Source organism: Neofelis nebulosa, chromosome 9, assembly GCF_028018385.1.
Source record: "Neofelis nebulosa isolate mNeoNeb1 chromosome 9, mNeoNeb1.pri, whole genome shotgun sequence".
NCBI lineage: Eukaryota > Metazoa > Chordata > Mammalia > Carnivora > Felidae > Neofelis > Neofelis nebulosa.
Window position 1 is genome coordinate 127,778,973 of NC_080790.1, and position 20,262 is coordinate 127,799,234.

Here is a 20,262-nt window from a genome sequence, read left to right on the forward strand (position 1 = left end):
AGAGAGAGAGAGGGAGAGAGAGAGAGAGAGAGAGGAGAGGAGAGAGAGAGAGAGAGAGAGAGAGAGAGAGAGAGAGAGAGAGAATCCCAAGCAGACTCCACGTTCTCAGCACAGAGCCCGATGTGAGGCTTGAACTCAGAAACCATGAGATCGTGACCTGAGCTGGAATGGAGTCAGATGCTTACCCGACTGAGCCACCCAGGCGCCCCTAAAATCTTAAAAGACAAGCAAATAGCAAGGAAGCACGTACCCCCACGGAACCTTTCTCCCGCCCCCAGACTCCTCACCACACCCTCCCGGCACCAGTAGGCACGGAGAACCCCGGTGTGTCCAAAGCCCTCTTTCCTCCACAAGGTTTCATCTGCACGGTCACCAACATCAAGAGCTGGCGGAAGTTAGACGTACGAGGAGTTCAAAGAGGACAGCGAACGAGTCAGCGTTTCTGCTCTGACACAAGTACCGGCTTGGGTGAGAAACAGAGGAAGGGGGAAGACAGAGGACACGGTCCTGACTGGGCCCCGGGCACCTCCATCTCCCTCCTGCTCACACTCTGGGCTGTCGTGGCAACACTTCCTGGAAAATGCTCCCTCTCCTCCAGTTTCCGACAGGGAGCACCACGGTGCTCCCCCTCGGCTAATATGCCTTCCGTCCCGCCTCGTCCCGAGTCCGAAACGCGGACGCCTCCTGAGTGCGGTCCCGGATGCACCTCTTCCTTTCGCCAAGACCCGTAGAGAAGGTCCCTCCTGCTGAGGACACCCTGGGATTCTAACCTTGTCTCTTTGCGAGACAAGGTCTCAAAACACCATTTAGACTTTAAAAGGTCCGCGGTTATTCAGGGCTTAGGGCTCGGTGGTGACCGGACCGAACGAGTCTTACGGAAACGTCTGCCTGGGCTGGGGAAGGAGGCAGGGCAGCCTGGAGGCCGTGCCGTTCGTTCAATATGGTGGCCACTAGCTCCGCGATGCTATTTAAATAAAGTAATATAAAATGTTAAATTCTATTCCTCAGTTACGTCAGCCACAGTTCAAGGGTCCGACAGCCATGTGTGCAGGCGACTACCACAGGGAACAGGGCGGATACAGAACCACGCCATCACTGCAGAATGTTCTAGGGGACAGCACCGCTCTAGGGGCAGATGCAGGGTGTCAAGGAAAGAAGCTGGAGGCACAGGAGGATATTTAAATGCCTAAGGAAGGAAGCAGCTGAACACGACATCTGGCTACGACAGAGGCTGGATACGGAAAGGCCGGCGAGGCTGGAGGAAGGCGTGAAGGAGGCCTGGGTGCTGGAAGGGGAGGCAGGGCCTGGCTGTGCTCCCCGGAAGGAACGGGCAATGCCACGTGCTGTCAGTGACATTGGAGGGATGGGCTGGGAGGTTGCGGAAGCTGCCCTTGTGGAGAGTGCAGACAGAGGCTGAAATGCAACAAATTTGGTAAGATGACCAGACAGATGGAAATGTGTGCTTCTGAGGTCAGCGGTCAAGATCAGCGTGTGTGGTGGAATGAGCGTGTCCCGAGGAGATAGATGGCTGGGGTCTGAGCAAGGCAAGGTTTTGCCAAATGGACATGTGGAGAAAACCAGAAGGTGTGGGAGACTGGGTTCCATTAGCGAGGGTGCTGCTGGGATGAGCCGTGGAAACCAAGCTGGGGAAGGAGGGAGGTGAGGAAAGGAAACCATTAGTAGATCTGGAAGCTGGGGCAGTGGGGAGAAGCCACATCTACAGCCCTGACTTTCCCCAGACATCGGTGCCTTATTAGCTGAGCCACACAAAATGGCCAACCGTTTTTGACTCACGATTTCCTAGGGGTCAACTTAAGTATTCCCAATGCAGCGGGTGAGAGCACATGTGGGGTCAGAGAATTCTGGACTGGAGTCCAGGCTCCAGTAGTTAAGTCACTGAATTACTTGTGCATGTAACTTAACTTCTCTGGGCCCCAACGCCCTCGTCTGCATAATGGGAACAGTAACTTGTCTCACCGAAGTTGGGAATAAACACAACGAAGTGTCCAACCGCTTCATGCTCTTCTCCTAAGCACCCATTAAATGCTCTTCTGACTTCCCTTAAAGCTCCAGAAGACAGGGGCGCCTCGGTGGCTCAGTCGGTTGAGCGCCCGACTTCGGCTCAGGTCATAATCTCATGGTCCGTGAGTTCGAGCCCCGTGTCGGGCTCTGGGCTGACCGCTCAGAGCCTGGAGCCTGTTTCGGATGCTGTGTCTCCCTCTCTCTCTGACCCTCCCTCGTTCATGCTCTGTCTCTCTCTGTCTCAAAAATAAACGTTAAAAAAATTTTAAAAAAAAAAAAAAAAAAGCTCCAGAAGACAGAGACAGGAGTTGTCTGCCTTGTTCACCCCTAAATCCTCAGCCCTACCACAGGACCTGGTCCCAGAGACACTCAACAAACTCTCACACGCCTCCAACCCTCTGCGAAAAGCCTAGCGCCATGCATCCTCCAAGAACCTAAAGCGGAATTCAGGATCTTGCCCTCCCTCCCTTCCCCGATCCTGCCCCCTCCCTGTCCCCTCCCCCCCATCCTGTCACCAAGGGACTCCTCCAAGATTATTTTCTCTGCCTCCACCCAACCAGTACCAAGTCACCAACATCTTCTGCCCTGGGCTAGGGAATACCTCGTCACCGAGAAGTGCAATTGGGCAGATCTCCCAGCCAGCATCCCGTCTGCAGTCCCCCTGGATGAGACAGATTCCATTCGGCACGCCACCCTGCAAAGTTCCCAGCTCCGTGCTTATCCCACCTCGCTGCTCAAAACCTCAACAGCGCCCCCTGTCGGAAGCCATGGTCCCCCTACCCTGGGCCTCGCTCACACCACCTGGGCAATTCTGACCCGTCCACAACCCTCCTACAGCCTGCATATTCCAGGTTTTTACTCTAAACTCATTTTAAACTTCAATAAAAAAGGAATTGTATATTGCTACCTAGACCGCGGGCAGAAAATCCATAATCCTCACCACAGGTAGAGGGCAGCTCTACAAATACACATAATGAAAACCAAACCGTAGTCTTAACGGCCAGGTAAGTCTTTGCGAAAAGGAGAAACTAGAAAATATCAAAGAGATGTGCAAGGCATCTTAGCGCCAAACTGAACTGTTCTCAGAGATTTAGTCAGGGGAATGAAGGCAAGGGAGAGGTAGGTTTTCAATAGGCGGTTCAAACGTATTTAATGCCAAGTTCTCATTCTCCCTCAAGTCAGCTCCTGCTACTCCCTCTTAGCCCCGCCCTCCATCTGAATTCCCCCTGGGGAAACCGTCCCCACCTATGCAAACAAAGGACATCAACTTCTTCCTTGGCGTGCTTAATACAGAGACAGGAAATAAAATTTTCGGCTTTCCGCTTAAGGGAATCATCCAAAGGAGAAAAAGATCCTGGAGCTAAGGGACCTTCAAGTAAGCAAATTGTCCTCAACGGGGGCACCCTCTTTGAACCCTCTGGAATCACCCAAAACTCGGAAGGATGCAGGAAAATGACCCTTTGGGCGAGAACAGAGGGTAGCTCAAACCCCACGTAAGAGGAAAAACTAAAAATTTCAGTCTCAGAAAACAGCCCAAAACAGCCTACTGGGTTATTCCCCAAGAAGAAAGGTTTCTACAGAAACATCATCCACCTAAAAAGTTTCTTTTCCCTAAAGGCTCAAGTGCCCTCATCCACTAACTGCGGATGCTGGGACCTCAGGAACAGAGTTCCAGATGGTTTAATTTACTGTGGTCATTTCCCTGAGGGCGGAAGAAATGCCCGAGCTACATGCACACCTCTACCCCACCCCAGGTCAGCAACAGAACCCTCTTTTATGTGGGACCCCCATAAATAAAACAAATGGAGGTAAATACTGATCAGTTTGGAGGGTGCCTGAAAGCTACCTTGCCCAGCCACTCCCTCGCCCCCCCCCACAATGACCTGCCCGGGGCACCCCCAAAGATCCCTAAGGATCCACAGTGGTTGGAAAACCACTGCCATAAACCCTTAAAGATCTCCCTGAGAAAATGGCTTCCCCTCTGCCCGTGAGGAATGTGAGAGCACCGTTCACCCACCAGGGGGCAACATACCAGAGCCTTGGTTGGAGCCTAAGAGAATGGAGGAGGGCGTCTCCCTGGAGCCAGAAAGGTCGAGGGTCTAAAAATACAAAAAGAGAGAGATGGACACAAGGCACGGGGGCCAATGTAGCCCCCCAGGGAAGCCCAGGGATCCATGGGGGTGCTCATCACTGCCCCCAAGGCACCTTTGTGCCCTCTGCCTGGTATGCTCAGGCAGGGGAGGCCAGGTCGGCTGGGGTGGCCCTACACCTGTGCTCTGTCTCCCAGAATGAAGAGGGTGGAACACAGCAATGGGGTGCGCCCTTACTCAACTCTACAGCCTTAGCTTCTAGAACATTCACTGTGCCCTCAACTTCCTTCACTGACCTACCTACCGTCCAGATTTGTGCCACATCCAAAAAGGAGGTATATTACTTCAAAACTATGTCAGCTCGCTCTCGTTTCACATTAACCTCTTACCAGGCTATATTGTCAATGAAATCAAAGGGTTTTGATGGCATAAGAACTTAATTCTTCTCCTAAGACACACTGAAATAAATACATGATGACTACGCATGTAAAACATGATCAATGTGCCACCGAAAATACCTTCTGCAGACGACCCATGTTGCATATGCCACACACTGGGAAGTAGGGGGTGCGACCTTTCCTGGCCAATATGGCGGCTACTAGCACCGTGTGACTGCTTGTATTTGAATTAATTAAATAAAATTTCAAAGTGCGAGAGTCTCTGCTCACACCAACCCCGGTCCAAGGGCTCAACAGCCACGTGTGGCTAGTGGATACCATACTGGGCAGAGCAGACACAGAACACTCCCATCATCACAGAAGGTTCTACTGGACAACACTGTGATAAGCTTTGAGAGTCCCCAGAGAGCAGCTGCCGAATCACACGAATGTCAACTCGGGCTCCGCGTCGCTCTGTCCCTGCCCGCATGCCCACTGGTGAAAAGGAGGCCTGCTAAGCCTGTCACCCCCACCAGCAGTCTGACTGCCCCACCTTGAAGACAGACCTCCCACAACATGGGACTTGCAGAGGAGACAGGCATGGGGACAGGTCCTGAGACGCCACCTGGCCCTAAGTGTTGGTGTCACTGGCCAAAGGCGAGCAGCTTACTCACCGAGCCGCTGTCCTTGCTTTTCTCCGTGGAAGGCTCCTTGTCTTTCGAGGTGCTGGCGGCATCCGTAGGGGCCGCCTGTGTGCCAGAAGACTTGTTTAGTGTTTCTGTGTTTACCTCGGCGTCTGCTTCCTGCTGAGGAGCAGTAGCTGGGGGGGAACGGAAGAGAGAAGCCACGTATAAGCTGAGGGCCACGGCTTCCAGAACCACAGGAAGCCGCGCACTGCACGAGGCCACGCCATCGCTCGGAACAACTCTGACCCGACCGCTGTCTGTAACAGAGGCACCTCTCCTCAGTCCCACCCAGGAGAACAGGCCCAAAGTGGCCAGGACTCCAAAGTTTTCCAGAAGCTGAAATTCCAGACATTGTGCGAAAATATGTGAATTTTTAGTAGTTCATTAATTCAAGTTTTGTTAAGTCATCCCAGACCCAAAAGCATGGCGGGAGAACAAATGAAGCCCGTCAGCAGAACCAGCCTAGAATTGGGATCTAGAATTACTCATTTCACAATTTCTAATTTTAGATCGATTTTATCCCCGTAGACTGACTTCCTTCCTTCCGAGGCAGGGCTGGGAAACCCATGTGAAAAACGACACGATGGCAAAGACAGAGTCTCTGGAGATGCTAGGAGCTTGGACAAACTGAAAAAGAGCATTTGAGAGGAATTTCAGAAGGACGGACGTTATAATGCCACAAAGAAAGGAAAACTGAAGGACATTTTGGCCATCTTGTCATAACAACAACAATGGGTCATCAGACACATTACAGAACGTAGGAGAATTTAACTCTACCGCTAGAAGAGATTTAAAGTAGCCATTAGGAAGACATCTCCCTAAAGGACAAAGGACCCAACAACGTATAGTTCAATACTGCCTTTTTAAAATAACGAAATACACAAGACCTCTCTAGAGCGAGAGCTGGCAACCCAGTGCTACTTGTTTTTGTGAATAAAGTTTTACTGGAACAAAGCCTCGCCCACCACTTACACCTTGTCTATGATTGTCCTCTCCCTAAATCAGTACAGTAGAGCAGCTTCAACAAATCGTAAAATATTTATCCTCTGGACCTTCACAGAAAGCATTTGCCAACTCCTGGCCGCTGGAGTGCTTCTCAATCGTGGTCACCTATCACCTTCCAATTTTTGCCAGTGTGAAAGACACACTGCCTTGTCGTATTATTCATGTATTTTTTTTTTTTAACGTTTTATTTATTTTTGAGAGAGAGACAGTGAGACAGAGAGTGAGCAGGGGAGCGGCAGAGAGAGGGAGACACAGAATCTGAAGCAGGCTCCAGGCTCCGAGCTGTCAGCATAGAACCTGATGCGGGGCTCCATCTCCTGAACAGTGAGATCATGACCCGAGCTGAAATCGGACACTTAACCGCCTGAGCCACCCAGGTGCCCCTATTATGTAATTTTAAATTAAATTCTTCAAAATGGAAAGTAATAAACTAATAAAGCTAATACTGTTTGTCAGAAATACAAGCTAACTGTAAAAAACTCTTGATTTCGGCTCAGGTCATGATCTCGCCGGGCATGGGACGAGCCGGGAGTCGGGCTCTGTGTTGACAGCATGAAACCTGCTTGGAAGTCTCTCTCCCTGCCCCTCCACCGCTCGTGCACGCAAACATATTCTCTCTCTCAAAATAAACCAACTTAAAAAAAATAATTAAAGAGCAGGATTTCTCAGTATCAGCACGACTGACATTTAGGGCCAGATCATTCTTCGGCCCGGGGGCGGGAGGGGGGCCCGTCTGGCGCACTGCGCGGGGTTCGGCGGCAGCATCCCTGGCCTCTGCCCTCCGGGGGCCGGCGGCCCGCCCCTCGGTTAGGATGACCACACACGTCTGTGGTCACTGCCGGCGTCTCGGGGTGGGGACCAAAATCACCGCACCGAGAACCGGTGCCACATGAAACGACAGTCCGGGCAAGTAACAGAAGGAGGCCCCACGTTCACAACAGCCGTGCCTCAAGCGTTCGCCGGGCGCGCGCACGCTGCCCGCTCGAGCGTGACGGTCACGGTCGTCCGGCGAGACCGGCCAGGGCCCGGGCAGGCGGCGCGTGGCCGTACCTGACTGCGTACAGGACTTCATGTGCTCGGGCCAGTGGGCCTGCTGGCAGGGGTAGTCGCAGTAGCTGGTGTTCCAACAGCAGTAGAAGATGGCCTCCTTCTTGCAGTTGGCGCACCACTGCTTCTTCTTGGTCTCGTCCACCGCCTGCTGCTTCTCCAGCTCCAGCTGCTTCTTCACCTCGGCGATGAGCCGGTCCCGCTCCTGCTCCAGGCTCTGCCGCATCTCCGCCATGGTCAGCTCTGACGGGCGAGGGGACAGGACGTGGGCTGCATCACTAGTCGTCGTCGTCCCCCCCCCCCCCCCCCCCCCTGCCCGGGGCTTGGAGACTTTCACACCAGATCGGAAAGGGAGTCCAGCACGGGGATTCCAACAGACACGGGTGCGGGTCCTGGCTCGGAGGGGGCTCATTTGTGCAACACACCCCCCCCCCCAACAGGCGAGTAACCTAGCCTCGCCGAGCCCCAGTATCTGCATCTGCAAACCGAGCGTTCGTCACGTGATCAGACAGAGCTGCGCGGTGAGAGAGAACGCCAGGGTGCCTAGCACGCAGGGAGCCCGGAGCCCCACGGGGATCCGGGGGGAAGTCGTCAAATAAACCCGTGACCCAATTTCCACGAAGCCCACTCTGAGTTTTGTCACCAGCATGGACTTTTCTAGCAACCAAATACTACAAGGCACCTCGTGTTGCACCCTGGATCAACTCACTTCACCTTCATACTAATCCTGGGAGACCAGCTCTAACCAGACCGTTCCTTTCGGGGGCGCCCAGGCGGCTCAGTCGGCCAAGTGTCGGACTCTTGCTTGCGACTCAGGTCATGATCTCATGGTTCCTGAGTTGGAGCCCCATGTGGGGATCCCTGCTTGGGATTCCTCACCCCTGCCCCCCACCCCTCCTTCTCTCTCCAAAATAAATAAATAAGCTTAAAAAAAAAAAAAAAAAAACCCTTTCATAGATGAGGAAACTGAGGCATACAGCCAATAAGGGCACAGCTGGCACTAGAGCTCAGACACACTTTCTATTCGGTGAGCTCAGTGGCCATGGAGTAAATCTACCAGACAGGCCGTTGTGACTCGCTCTGACCGATCAACTACCAAAGTGCTCAGTCCGCTGGGGCTTCTCTAATTTCACTTCAGATAGGAAAGTTCCCATGCCATTCACCCCGGGGAGGGGGTGGCCTGCACACCAAAAGAAAAGTAAATGATCCCGCTAAAATTCGTTAAGATTCTCTTACTGAAAATTACAAACAAAAACAAAACAACAAGCACACATGCACACGTCTAAAAAAAACACCAGGAAAAGAAAATTACCCCCTTGCACTTGTGTTAGACGCCAGCTTTCTGTCCCTTTAACTAGAAGCCTGCAGACCAGGGGCACGTTCTGGCCAGCCCGCAGGTACTTTTTTTTTTTTTTTTTCCTCCAAACATGCAGCTAATTATTTAAAAATGGAGAGATATTCTGGGGTGTCTGGGCGGCTCAGTGGGTTGAGCGTCCGACTTCAGCTCAGGTCATGATCTCACGGTTCGTGAGTTTGAGCCCCAAAAGTCGGGCTCTGTGCTGACAGCTCGGAGCCTGGAGCCCGCTTCAGATTCTGGGTCTCCCTCTCTCTCTGCCCCTCCCCCACTTGTGCTCTGTCTCTCTCTATCTCTCAAAAATAAATAAATGTAAAAAAATTTTTTTTTAATGGAGAGATCCTCCATAAAAGTAACAAGCAGCCACAACACCCGAGTAAACCTCCTGCGTGGCAACAAGCAGAGAAGCAGAGGGCTCCCTCCTCCCAAGGGCGGCCTCGTAAGGTAAGTTTGCGATGCACGATTTCAACGTGTGTCACCTGTGACAGGGGGCACACCTGGGCCTGCCCCCGTGACGAGGGAGACACGATGGCCTCCAGCATTCTGGCTCTGAGGCTGACACTACATGAGGGTCTCAAGGGAAGTGCTCTACCTTTGGGGGGAAAGCCTTTCACAACAGGGACACACAACGATAGGCCGGAAACAGCACTCAGTCTGCACCAACCAGCAAAGTAGCTTTCTCCGCAGTGCGGGCCACACACCAAGTGTTTGAGAATCTGTGAAAATGCCCAACATTCCATGCTTCGGAGGGAAGGTCTGGACCCAGAGTGCCCACGCCCGAATCGCAGCTGTGTAACTCTGAGCAACTTCCTCAACATGTCTGTGCCCCACTTGCTTTTACCTAAAAACGGGATAGCAGAGCTTTTTCACCAGAAGGGTTTCCGTGAGAATTTGGATCCGTGGCAAAGTACTTAAAACGGTTGCTGAGTCAGAGCTCAGTAAACAGGAACAGCTACGGCTGTTGCTGCTGCTACTCCCGCTACTGATGTTGGTTATTTTGAAAAGAAAAGAAGGAACCCACTCCCCCCAACACCTGCTCTTACACCTCGTGTCCACGGGTTAGACTCTCCAGGGTTCTGTGGTCTCCCCAGCAGCGGGACATCACATCCCCAAGCCTACTTTTGACTCCATTCACGCCGGCACCTGCCTCCAGAGCTGCGGGGAAGTTCACACCCAAAAGCGCCCTCGGCGCAGGCCAGTTCACCAGGACTTACCCAAGTTGTGTTTCATTTCCGAGAGCTCCTGTTGGTGCAGCCACTGCAGCTTCTCGATCTCGATCCTCAGCCTGCGAATCTGGAATGAGAGAGAGTAAGACTCTTAGAAGGCGTGTCTGGATGGCGTTCACCGACAGGGCTCACCAGCTGGAAGAGTCAACGCCACGCGGTCAAGTGAGGCGTAAGCAGCTGGACGCTGCAGTACAGAGAGGTGGGCACCAGTGGGTTATCCCAAATTCAGGAGGAACTCTGCTTCCGAAAACGAAATGCAGCTGACCCTTGAACAACGTGGGAGCGGGAGCCGGGGCATCCACAGGCCATGCCGTCAAAAAATCTACATGTAACCTTGGGCTCTCCAAAAACGTAACAGCCTACTGTTGACCAGGAAGCCTTCCCCAAAAACATAAACGGCTGAACATAGATGTTGTGTATATTAGATAATGTATTCTTACCATTGGTAAGTTCGAGAAAAGAAAATGTTAAGAAAATCACAAGGTAGAGAAAATGCATTTTACAGTACTATACTATATAAAAACTCCACATAAAATGGACAAGCACAGTTCAAACCCGCTTTTCAAGGGTCAACTATAGAAGTTGTCTGTCTTTTCCAAGAAATCCCGGCTCCAGAAAAAGCCACTTAAAGTAAAAACAAGGCGGGAGGAGGGTGCCTTGCCGGCTTAGTTGCTAGAGCATCCAACTTTTGATCTTGGGGTTGTAAGTTCAAGTCCCATGTTGAGCACAGAGTTTACTTTAAAAAATGAATGAATGAATAAAGTAAAAACAAGGAACAGATTTTCATAATAAATAAAAAAAATAATAACAGATAAATGAAAGGCTTGATTAGAACTTTGGTCCTTGGGAACGCAAGCTGGTGCAGCGACTCTGGAAAACAGTATGGAGGTTCCTCAAAAAACTAAAAATAGAACTACCCTACGACCCAGCAATTGCACTACTAGGCATTTATCCATAGGATACAGGTGTGCTGTTTTGAAGGTACACATGCACCCCCATGTTTATAGCAGCACTATCAACAATAGCCAAAGTATGGAAGGAGCCCAAATGTCCATCGATGGATGAATGGATAAAGAAGATGCGGTGTATATATACACACACACACACACACACACACACACACACACACACACACACACACAATGGAGTATTACTCGGCAACCAAAAAGAATGAAATCTTGCCATTTGCAACTACGCGGATAGAACTGGAGGGTATTATGCTAAGCGAAATTAGTAAGAGAGACAAGTATCATATGACTTCACTCATATGAGGACTTTAAGAGACAAAACAGATGAGCGTAAGGGAAGGAAAACAAAAATAATATAAAAACAGGGAGGGGGACAAAACAGAAGAGACTCATAAATATGGAGAACAAACTGAGGGTTACGGGAGGGGTTGTGGGAGGGGGGATGGGCTGAATGGGTCAGGGGCACCAAGGAATCTACTGAAATCATTGTTGCACTATGTGCTAATTTGGATGTAAATTTTAAAAAATAAAAAATAAAATTAAAAAAAAAATTTGGTCTTAAAAAAGTGAAACTAAAGCAAATAAAGTTAGCAGTGTTTGATCTCTTACCTAACATTTTTTTAAAATTTTTTTTAACGTTTATTTATTTTTTTTTTTTTTTATTTTTTTTTTCAACGTTTTTTATTTATTTTTGGGACAGAGAGAAACAGAGCATGAACGGGGGAGGGGCAGAGAGAGAGGGAGACACAGAATCGGAAACAGGCTCCAGGCTCTGAGCTGTCAGCACAGAGCCCGACGCGGGGCTCGAACTCACGGACCGCGAGATCGTGACCTGAGCCGAAGTCGGACGCTTAACCGACGGAGCCACCCAGGCGCCCCTCTTACCTAACACTGTAGATGGAATCTATAGTTATTCACCTGAAACTCCAAAGCCTAACATCTCTGGAAACCAAAGGGTAATTTTGGAGGGAGGAGTTAAATTCATTTGGAGGGGAAAAATAAACTCCGCCTGAACATGGGCCCTATTTACAGTGTTTGATAACCACAGTGGCTCTCCACCACGGTGACTTTGTCCTCCCCGCTCCCTCCACGACACTGCAAGATCTGCAGACTTCTGAGGCTGTCACAATGGAGGGGTGCTACTGCCAATAGGGTAGAAGCCAGGGACCTGCCAAGCACCCTACGATGGACAAGACAGACCCCGTAACAGAGAATCATCTGGCACAAATGTCCGAAGTGCCGAGGTGGAGAAACCCTAATTTGTGTGAACAAGCATATTTCACAGCACAAATGTTGTATTGTTTGGGGCGGATAGCTGCATATTACCTTTTCAAATTCTGAAAAATTCTGGCACATATCTGGACCCCAAGGTTTCAAGTGAGACATTACGGATCTGTGTTTTCAACCACATACCGATCCTTGGTCTCATCATAGAGATGGGCACATGAGCAAAATATCCCGGGAACTCACTGATTCCTTCGGGACCTTTCTCAAAGCTTTATATGCACATTGTTCTCTGCTGAAAGCCTATTAGGACACCTTCGTGGGGGAGATTTTCTCTTCTTCTGAGTGCCGGCCCTCACAGGTCAGTGGCTTGCATGGAATCTCCCTGTCTCCAACATCACTTTCGATGACCTCAAGAAGTTCTTTCACTTGTCATTTCACCTGGTGACCCTTCCGCACCTGGCTTACAAAGAATTAGCCTAGCCTAAGAAGTCAGTTCAAAGAGATCTATTTTTACAAATGGTCACTTCCTAAGTGGACATTTTCATGTTTTAACCGCTTTATTCCCTAGGCAACCACACAATTGTGGAGGCTTTCAGCACGCAAATCCTAAGACAACAAGGATCCCTTGTATAAAAATGCCCAAACTTACAGAGAGCCAGGAGACAATTATACATGGGGCCCAAGGAGCTGATTAATCTCAGGGTTCACTAGGGGGTTAACTCAGGCTCCAGTATTGGCCCTTTGACTAGAAGTGACCGGATCACACAAAGCTGTGTGCATCCCCACCACAGAGCCAGCCTTGTGACTCAGTAAAGAAACGCCCTTCCCAACAAACACAATCAGCAGAGCGCCCTGGAGGGACTTCCAGAGAAGCTGCTTCCTGGCACCATTTTACAGCAGCCCGTATAACATTCTTAGCAAATAAGGAATGTGTCATCTCTGACCTCGGCTATTGTGCTCCCAGTAGTGTTTTTAGAAAGATCGTTGTAGATTTCTGTCATCGTTCCTTTTATTGCATCCATCATCTGAAAGATAAAAACAGAAACAATTCAGGTGATCGCTTCCCTGAGGCTTTTCTAGATGACATACATCTAAAACCTACCCAATACAAAGCAGTTGTTCTCAACAGGGGGCAATTCTGTCCCTCACAGGACATTTGGTACTTGTGGTTGTCAGGACTGATGGGGGGGGGAAGCAGACTATTGGCATCTGGTGGGTGCAGGCCAAGGATGAGCTATATACGCTATGTAGACAGAACAGCCCCCATAACAAAGAATTATCCAACCCAAAATGTCACTGGTGCCAAGGTCGAGAAACTCAGGTATAATCCAGGGTAGGAATACACAAAGCTAGTTTCTGTAGCCAGAGGCTAATCTGGAGAGGCTGAATTTGGGCCCCAGGCCTGTTTGCTTTGGCCAGCACTATGGGTTCAAGGGAGGAATTGTTTCCTTTTGTGACTGTTGTTTCTAAATTCCTTCCCCTTTAAAAAAAAAAAAAAAAAAAAAAAAAAAAAGTCTTATTGAGATCTCATTCATCTACCAATGGACCCATTTACAGTGCACAAATCCATGGCCTTTAATAGATTCACAGTTGTACATCCATCCCCACAGTCCATTACCCCAAAAAGAACTCGGATACCCCTTAGCTTTCACCCCCCCAAAGGTCCCCATCGCCCCCCACCCCCGACAACCACTGATCTGCTTTCTACACGGATGGATGTGCTTCATCTAGATATTTTCTATCTATGGAGTCACACAACACATGGTCTTTGATGACCGCCTTCTTCCACTTAGTGCAGAGGTTTCGCGATCTGTTTGGGTCACAGACTGGGTCAGTCCTTCGTTTTTATGGACGAATTAACCCAGCCCACTGTGTGGCGATAGCTGGTTCGGTATTTGAAGGACTTTGGTCAGGGCTCCCTCCCATTGCCTGTCCAGTGTGCCATCTTCCTTTTCTTTAACTCTCTGAGCCCTGAAGGCATCAGCAAGTTGGTGACACCAGCTCAGGTCCACGTGGCAGGCACCTAGTTCCCTGCTGACTGAATGTGTCTGCAGGATGATTTTTCTCCTGCCTACCACTTGCTGGCTGATTCCCCGCCCCTCCCCCCGGTCACAGGACAAAGAGGAGAGGACAGGAGACCAAAGTAGGCCTCGGGGCCTGGCCTGGCTGCAGCAAAGTCTCCACTGTGTTTTGCAATTTGCTCCAATCCAACAAGAAGGCATGACAAAAACCACCCTCGTATCTGATGCCCGAGATCTCTTCCCACCATCACCCACTCTCTGAGCCTCAGTTCCCCCATGTAGAAAACAAGGGTAAAGACAGTGGGCCCGTGTAGGGTGTACACAAAGATTAGGTGAAAAACCCATGTGGAGACAATGGTTCAGTATCTGCCACAAGGCAGGTATTCAGAAAGAAATACCTGTTCATCTTATTTTTACAGGGAAAAAAAAAAAAAATCCACATGTGCTGTAATTAATAAACTGCCAAACCCCAAAATGATAACCCCCAATTCACCCCAAAATGGGAGGAAAACAAATACAATCACCGTTGGGATTTCTACTCCTCACTTGTTTTGGGGGCCACACATGGACACGGCCAGGAAAAACACTTCGCGCTCCCCAGTCGTCCTGTATGGGCCTCCCCGCCCCGCTGCACCAACCATGTCAATTTAAAATATTAAGGCTAAATTGCTTTACAAGAAAACTTTAGAAAGTGGATGAAATTCAATACATTCCTAATGCAATGGTTACATTCCATTTGAAAGAAATCATGGATCTGTGGACGGATTTTCACTCTTTCTTCCAAATATAGCAAAGGACTCAGCATTAATAAAAGAGCATCCTTCTGCCAACACACACAGATCTGGGTGTTCAACTCTGGGTCACCTCGGAGGCAGGAAAGTTCATCAGCTCCAAAAATATGTCACCGTGCTCGTTTTCTTAACTGCGAAGAAAATGTCTATCACAAAGTTCATTCCTCGATATTGTGGTAAGAGCAAAGGGGAAGCCCAAGAAATAAAGACAGCTGCAGGAGCTCAGAAAACCAGCTCAGTGCAAACCACTCGCCAGGTCCACTCGGCAGGCCTCAGTTTCCTCATCTGTCAATTAGGCAAGTTGGACCCAATCAATGGAAGGTGCTGGTAAGGCTAAACTTAGCAGAACAAGAGACCATTTAGGCACACCAGACACCTTTTGAAATCAGGAATGAAAAAGATCACTCCTTTTCCATTCCTCCGTAAACCTGCATACCACATGAGGAAAAAGTCTCAGTATGGTGCCACTGTGCACCAAACACTTTCGTGACACTCTCTCCTTTTAACCAAAGGAAAACAAACTTGGGCTTCAAGCCTTGACAAGGAATGGTTATCCGAGAATGGTATACCCAATTTTAGTTTCACTCTTTCGGTCAATTTAAAGAAAACTATATTAAATTTAAATAAAAATATTAAATCAATATCTACCAGTAGGTGGACAGGGAAGACTAAAATCTTAAGAATGGCAATAGATCATCACCCCTTGAATCCTTCCTCTTCTGACACTTAGGGACTCTATAACAATTCATGCATTTAATTCAAAAGGAGGACAAACATACTAAATTAGAGCCAAAGTTGGGGCGCCTGGGTGGTTCAGTCGGTTAAGCGTCCGACTTCGGCTCAGGTCATGATCTCACAGTTCATGGGTTCGAGCCCCGTGTCGGGCTCTGTGCCGACCACTCAGAGCCTGGAGCCTGTTTCAGATTCTGTGTCTCCCTCTCTCTCTGACCCTCCCCCATTCATGCTCTGTCTCCCTGTCTCAAAAATAAATAAATGTTTAAAAAAAAAAAAAAATTTAAATAAGAGACAAAGTTATCCCCAAGACTGGTACTGATTCTCTCCGTAGACAGGGGGGTTGGGGGGAGGGTCAGATAGGGTTGTTGAAAAAGGCACGTGCAAGAACAATCAGTTCATGGACACTGGACATCTGTGGTCAGTAGGCTTCCCAGGTATTCACAAACTGGCTCAAAGCCACTCTTTAAGATCCTGGCTGCTACTATTCAAATCCCAGCTCAACCATTCAGACTGTGCAACCCCACTGAGCCTCAGTTTTCTCATCTATAAAACAACGATGATACCAGTATCTACCTCATCAATTTATTATGAAAGCTAAGTAAATACCATATAAGCATAACACTTATAGCAGGTTTCGAGCCAGAGCAACACCATGCAAACACTATCCAGTACTTGGACCATCTTGCCTAGCGTGAAAGACAGATGGCTCTCAATGATCCCAGGTGCTCTGGCGTTTGTGACCCTGTGTAACCCCCTCCCTTCCAGTGTGAGCTGGCCTAGTGACCTTCTAACCGATGCAATATGACAAAGGTAACAGGCTGTCACTTCTGAGATCAGGTTACAGAAGACTGACTTCCATCCTGCTAACGGGTTTTTTCTATCACTGGCTTTGAGGAAGCAAACTGCCAAGTATGAAGGCCCCCATGGCACGAACTGACGACGGCCTCTGGCCAAGAGCCAGCCTGGACCTGAGACCCTCAGCCCAACGGCCCTTGAGGAAGTAAATCCTGCTCACAACCACCTAAGTCAATCTGGAAATGGGTCCTTTCCTGGTCGAGCCTTCGGATGAAACCTCAACCCTAGCAAACACCTTGAGAGGAATCTGCCAGAGGCCCTAAAGCAGAGGACCTAGTTGAGCCCTGCCCAGACTCCTGACCCCAGAAACTGTGAGGAGAAATGGGAACTGGTTTGAGTTGCTATGTTTTGTGCTCATTTGTTGGGTAATGATACCGGACACATCTCAATGGAAGGAATAGGAAGAAAATGACCAACAAAAACACACTGGTAGAAAATTATAAATGTCACTGGTCATCCAGAACTAAAGGAGAGTCCACCTTTAACACAATATAATAAAGCAAGTCTTGGGGCGCCTGGGTGGCTCAGTCGGTTGAGCGGCCGACTTCAGCTCAGGTCACGATCTCACGGTTCGTGAGTTCGAGCCCCGCATCGGGCTCTGGGCTGATGGCTCAGGGCCTGGAGCCTGCTTCTGATTCTGTGTCTCCCTCTCTCTCTCTGCCCCTCCCCCATTCATGCTCTGTCTCTCTGTCTCAGAAATAAATAAACATTAAAAAAAAAAAAATTAAAAAAAAAAAAAAGCAAGTCTTTATCATGGCACTTCAAGAATTCTAGAAACAGCGATCCTCCGTAATGGTCACCCATGCTCTCTATAAACCTGAATAGTGTACTCATTAGTAACTAACTAATCATTTACTCCTTAGTGAAGAGTAAATTATTATTACTGCCTACTTAGTGATATACTAAACACTCTGCCTAGATTATTCCTCATTAACTACTATTAATAGCCCTTCACGGTAGTAAGCCCAACACAGAGAAGTTAGGCACCAGCATGCATTCATTTAACGACCCTGCAGCAACACCTACTGTGAGCCAGGCACCGTTCTAGGCCCTGGAGGTAAGCAAAACAGACAAAACCCTGGCCTCGTGGTTATTCCGCTATCGAGCGGTCTGTGGCTATGGACCCACGTATCACTCCAGAGCAACCTCATGTGACCTTGAGAACAGCTCCTGGTTGTATTTGCCTGAATTCAACGAGCAAAAAAGCACCTGGCAAATGAAGAGGAAGAGTCTGCACTGAGCGAACAACCAGCAGTGAACTCAGGGGGTGGGTGAGTCGGGAGGGAATCCACCCCTCCCTAGTCCATCTTGGTGTGGGTTTCATACCTTACATACCTCCTGCCTAAGACTCGTGTCACTTCATTCCACATGGCTTTTGAATCATAAACCAACTCCATGGTCTGTTATCAACTGACGGAACAGTAACCTGTCCCAGAGCTTAAGGAAACTGTCTTCACGAGTGGCGTGACTTCCGCAGGGTAATTCTGCCGCTGTGTCATTTTCCTGCTCTGTACTAACTTTAGAATCTAAGCACTCAGAACAAGATGCAGCCCATTCTAGATTTCTCTGCTTAGATCCAACTTTAGAGCCAAGTGGAAGAATCTGGGCTTGGAGATCTTCACTTCAAACAGGGTCTTCCCTCCAAAACATCCCATAAAGCCTGCAAGGTCGTGATTCTCCAGGCTCCCATCCGGAAGCTGGTCCTCTGACACGCCCCCCCCCCCCCCCCATCCCCCAGGTGCCATGGGCACTCACTTTGCTAGTGTACTTGGCAATGTCCGCAGCAACATCAGCGGAGGCAGTGGCGATGGGCAGGTCTGCGCTGACTGAGGACGCAAGGGTGCTCGTGGCCCCCGAGCTGGTGACCAGAGGCGACGACTGGGTGCTGGTCACCAGGGTGATGGTGGAGGTGGATGGGCTCTGTGTGATCTCCTTCTGCTGCACAGCTAGGAAAGGAAAGGGTCCTGGTCACCCCACCGCCACGGGAAGAGCCCGACCCAGCACGAAGCTGCACAGAGGGAGTGAAGTCCCCGATGTGTGCCCCTTGAGCTTTTGTACTTTCAAATGACAAACATCCTCCCCTTGACCAGACTCTAACTAGGATCCTCTAAGCCATTTCTGGGACCAAGCCTCAGGCAAACACAAACAACTTTTCTAACAGCTCAAGGCCACATCCCTAGGATGACCCCAGGCCCCATTAAAGTGCCTGCCTGAGAAAGTTCAAGGCTGCCATATAAATTTACTGTTTGTTACAGCAAACCCCCTGTGGCCCATCTCCCAGGGAGGGTAGGAGCCTAACTTTGAGAAGCAGCAGTTAGCAGCCCCACATGGGTTTCACATGGACCAACCCCCATTTCCCATTTTTTGTAAAATTCCACTTCCCTGACTCTATTGGAGGTCCTCACTCGGCCCCTTCCCTACCCCCGTCCGTTTTCCCTTTAAAATGCCTCATCACCTCTGTACAAAGTAGGGTTGACTTCAGTTTAGGCTGGACTTTTTCTCCCTATCGTAACAGTACATACTGATTAAAACCCATCCTTACCACTTTAACTAGTATCCAGCTTTGTTCACCTTTGACACAAGACAACCTGGAAATTGAGAACCATACCATCAATGGGCCTCTCAACTCCAGCACCTCAATTCCCCTGGGGAAGCTCGTAATGCTGACGGGGTGCGAAGACAGAAAACACTGGAACTAGTCATCCCGACCTCAAATATCCTAGATTTAGTTCTGCCCCACTAGCTCTTTAAAATAGCAGGAGCAGGGGCGCCTGGGTGGCTCAACTGGTTAAGCGTCCAACTTCGGCTCAGATCACGATCTCGCGGTTCATGGGTTCGAGCCCCGCGTCGGGCTCTGTGCTGACAGCTCGGAGCCAGGAGCCTGCTTCGGATTCTGTCTCCCTCGCTCTCTGCCCCTCCCCCACTCGGGCTTTCTCGCTCTCTCTCTCTCTCAAAAATGAATAAATGTTAAAAAAAATAAAATAAAAAATAAACAGCAAGAGCAATCTAGCTGCATTCCCACTGGACCTGTCCAATCTGTTACTCTTACCTCCAACCACCCCTCCCCGCCCCGTCTTCGAAGGGATTCTTTGGGGCTCTTCAAGACCTGGCCACCTTTCAACCCACATCCTGCTGCTACTCTTCACAGCTCTACTCGCGAGGCTGCGCTCGGTACGTGAGGGTTTCAACCAAAGACCCCAATCTCCAAGGATCTAGATGCGGGCTTCCCTAGGAAACATGATCTGCATCAGTGCTCAAAAAAACGAGGCAACCTGGTACTCCTGTGCACGGCACCAGATGGAGCCTCCTGCATGGCTTGGCCGTGGCGGCGGGGGGAGGGGGTGTCGGGCGGCTTTGATTACCCAACTTCGGCAACTGCTTCTTGACTGATGCCGGCTCTTCTCCACGGGGCTAATCCCTAGTTCTCTGCTACTAGGGTCTCACACTGAAAGCACTCTTCCCAAGGTAACGCCAAGAGGCTGACGGACGTGCACGAGAAAACTTACGCAAAGATATTCATTGCAGCACTGCTCACAACAGAAAAAAAAACCTGGGAGCAATCTAGATGCCCATCCGTAGGGGAATACTTGATTTACATCCACTGTGGAATACTATGCAGCAGTCCAAAAGAATAACGAAGAGCTCTGTGCACTAACATGGATGAACCTCCAAAACATGCTGATGGGTTAAAAAAAAAAAAAAAAAAGAAAAGAAAAAGAAAAAGAAAAAGAAAAAGAGGGGGGGAAAAAAAAGCAAGTATGGTACCATTTTTATGTTTTAAAAAAAAGAAAAAAAAAGTCCTATTTTTCATGAAGATTCATATATATGTAAATATATATGCGTACATGCATAAAAAAG

General features: G+C 49.4%; 1 protein-coding gene across 24 annotated transcripts in view; it reads right to left on the reverse strand.

Annotated features, from left to right (window-relative positions):
* The window catches only part of ZMYND8 (zinc finger MYND-type containing 8), a 126,481-nt gene that overhangs the window by 4,745 nt on the left and 101,474 nt on the right, over positions 1 to 20,262 (reverse strand). For 16 of the 24 annotated variants that reach the window (XM_058685856.1, XM_058685867.1, XM_058685855.1 and 13 more), the window contains 5 exons: positions 18,160 to 18,350; positions 12,947 to 13,027; positions 9,796 to 9,874; positions 7,231 to 7,470; positions 5,164 to 5,309 (listed from right to left, as the gene is read on the reverse strand). In XM_058685856.1, the coding sequence (XP_058541839.1) occupies positions 5,164 to 5,309; positions 7,231 to 7,470; positions 9,796 to 9,874; positions 12,947 to 13,027; positions 18,160 to 18,350 (737 nt within the window). Of the gene's footprint in view, positions 1 to 4,054; positions 4,122 to 5,163; positions 5,310 to 7,230; positions 7,471 to 9,795; positions 9,875 to 12,946; positions 13,028 to 18,159; positions 18,351 to 20,262 lie in introns of all 24 variants that reach the window. The other 8 variants (XM_058685868.1, XM_058685859.1, XM_058685870.1 and 5 more) reach the window with 1 other exon arrangement.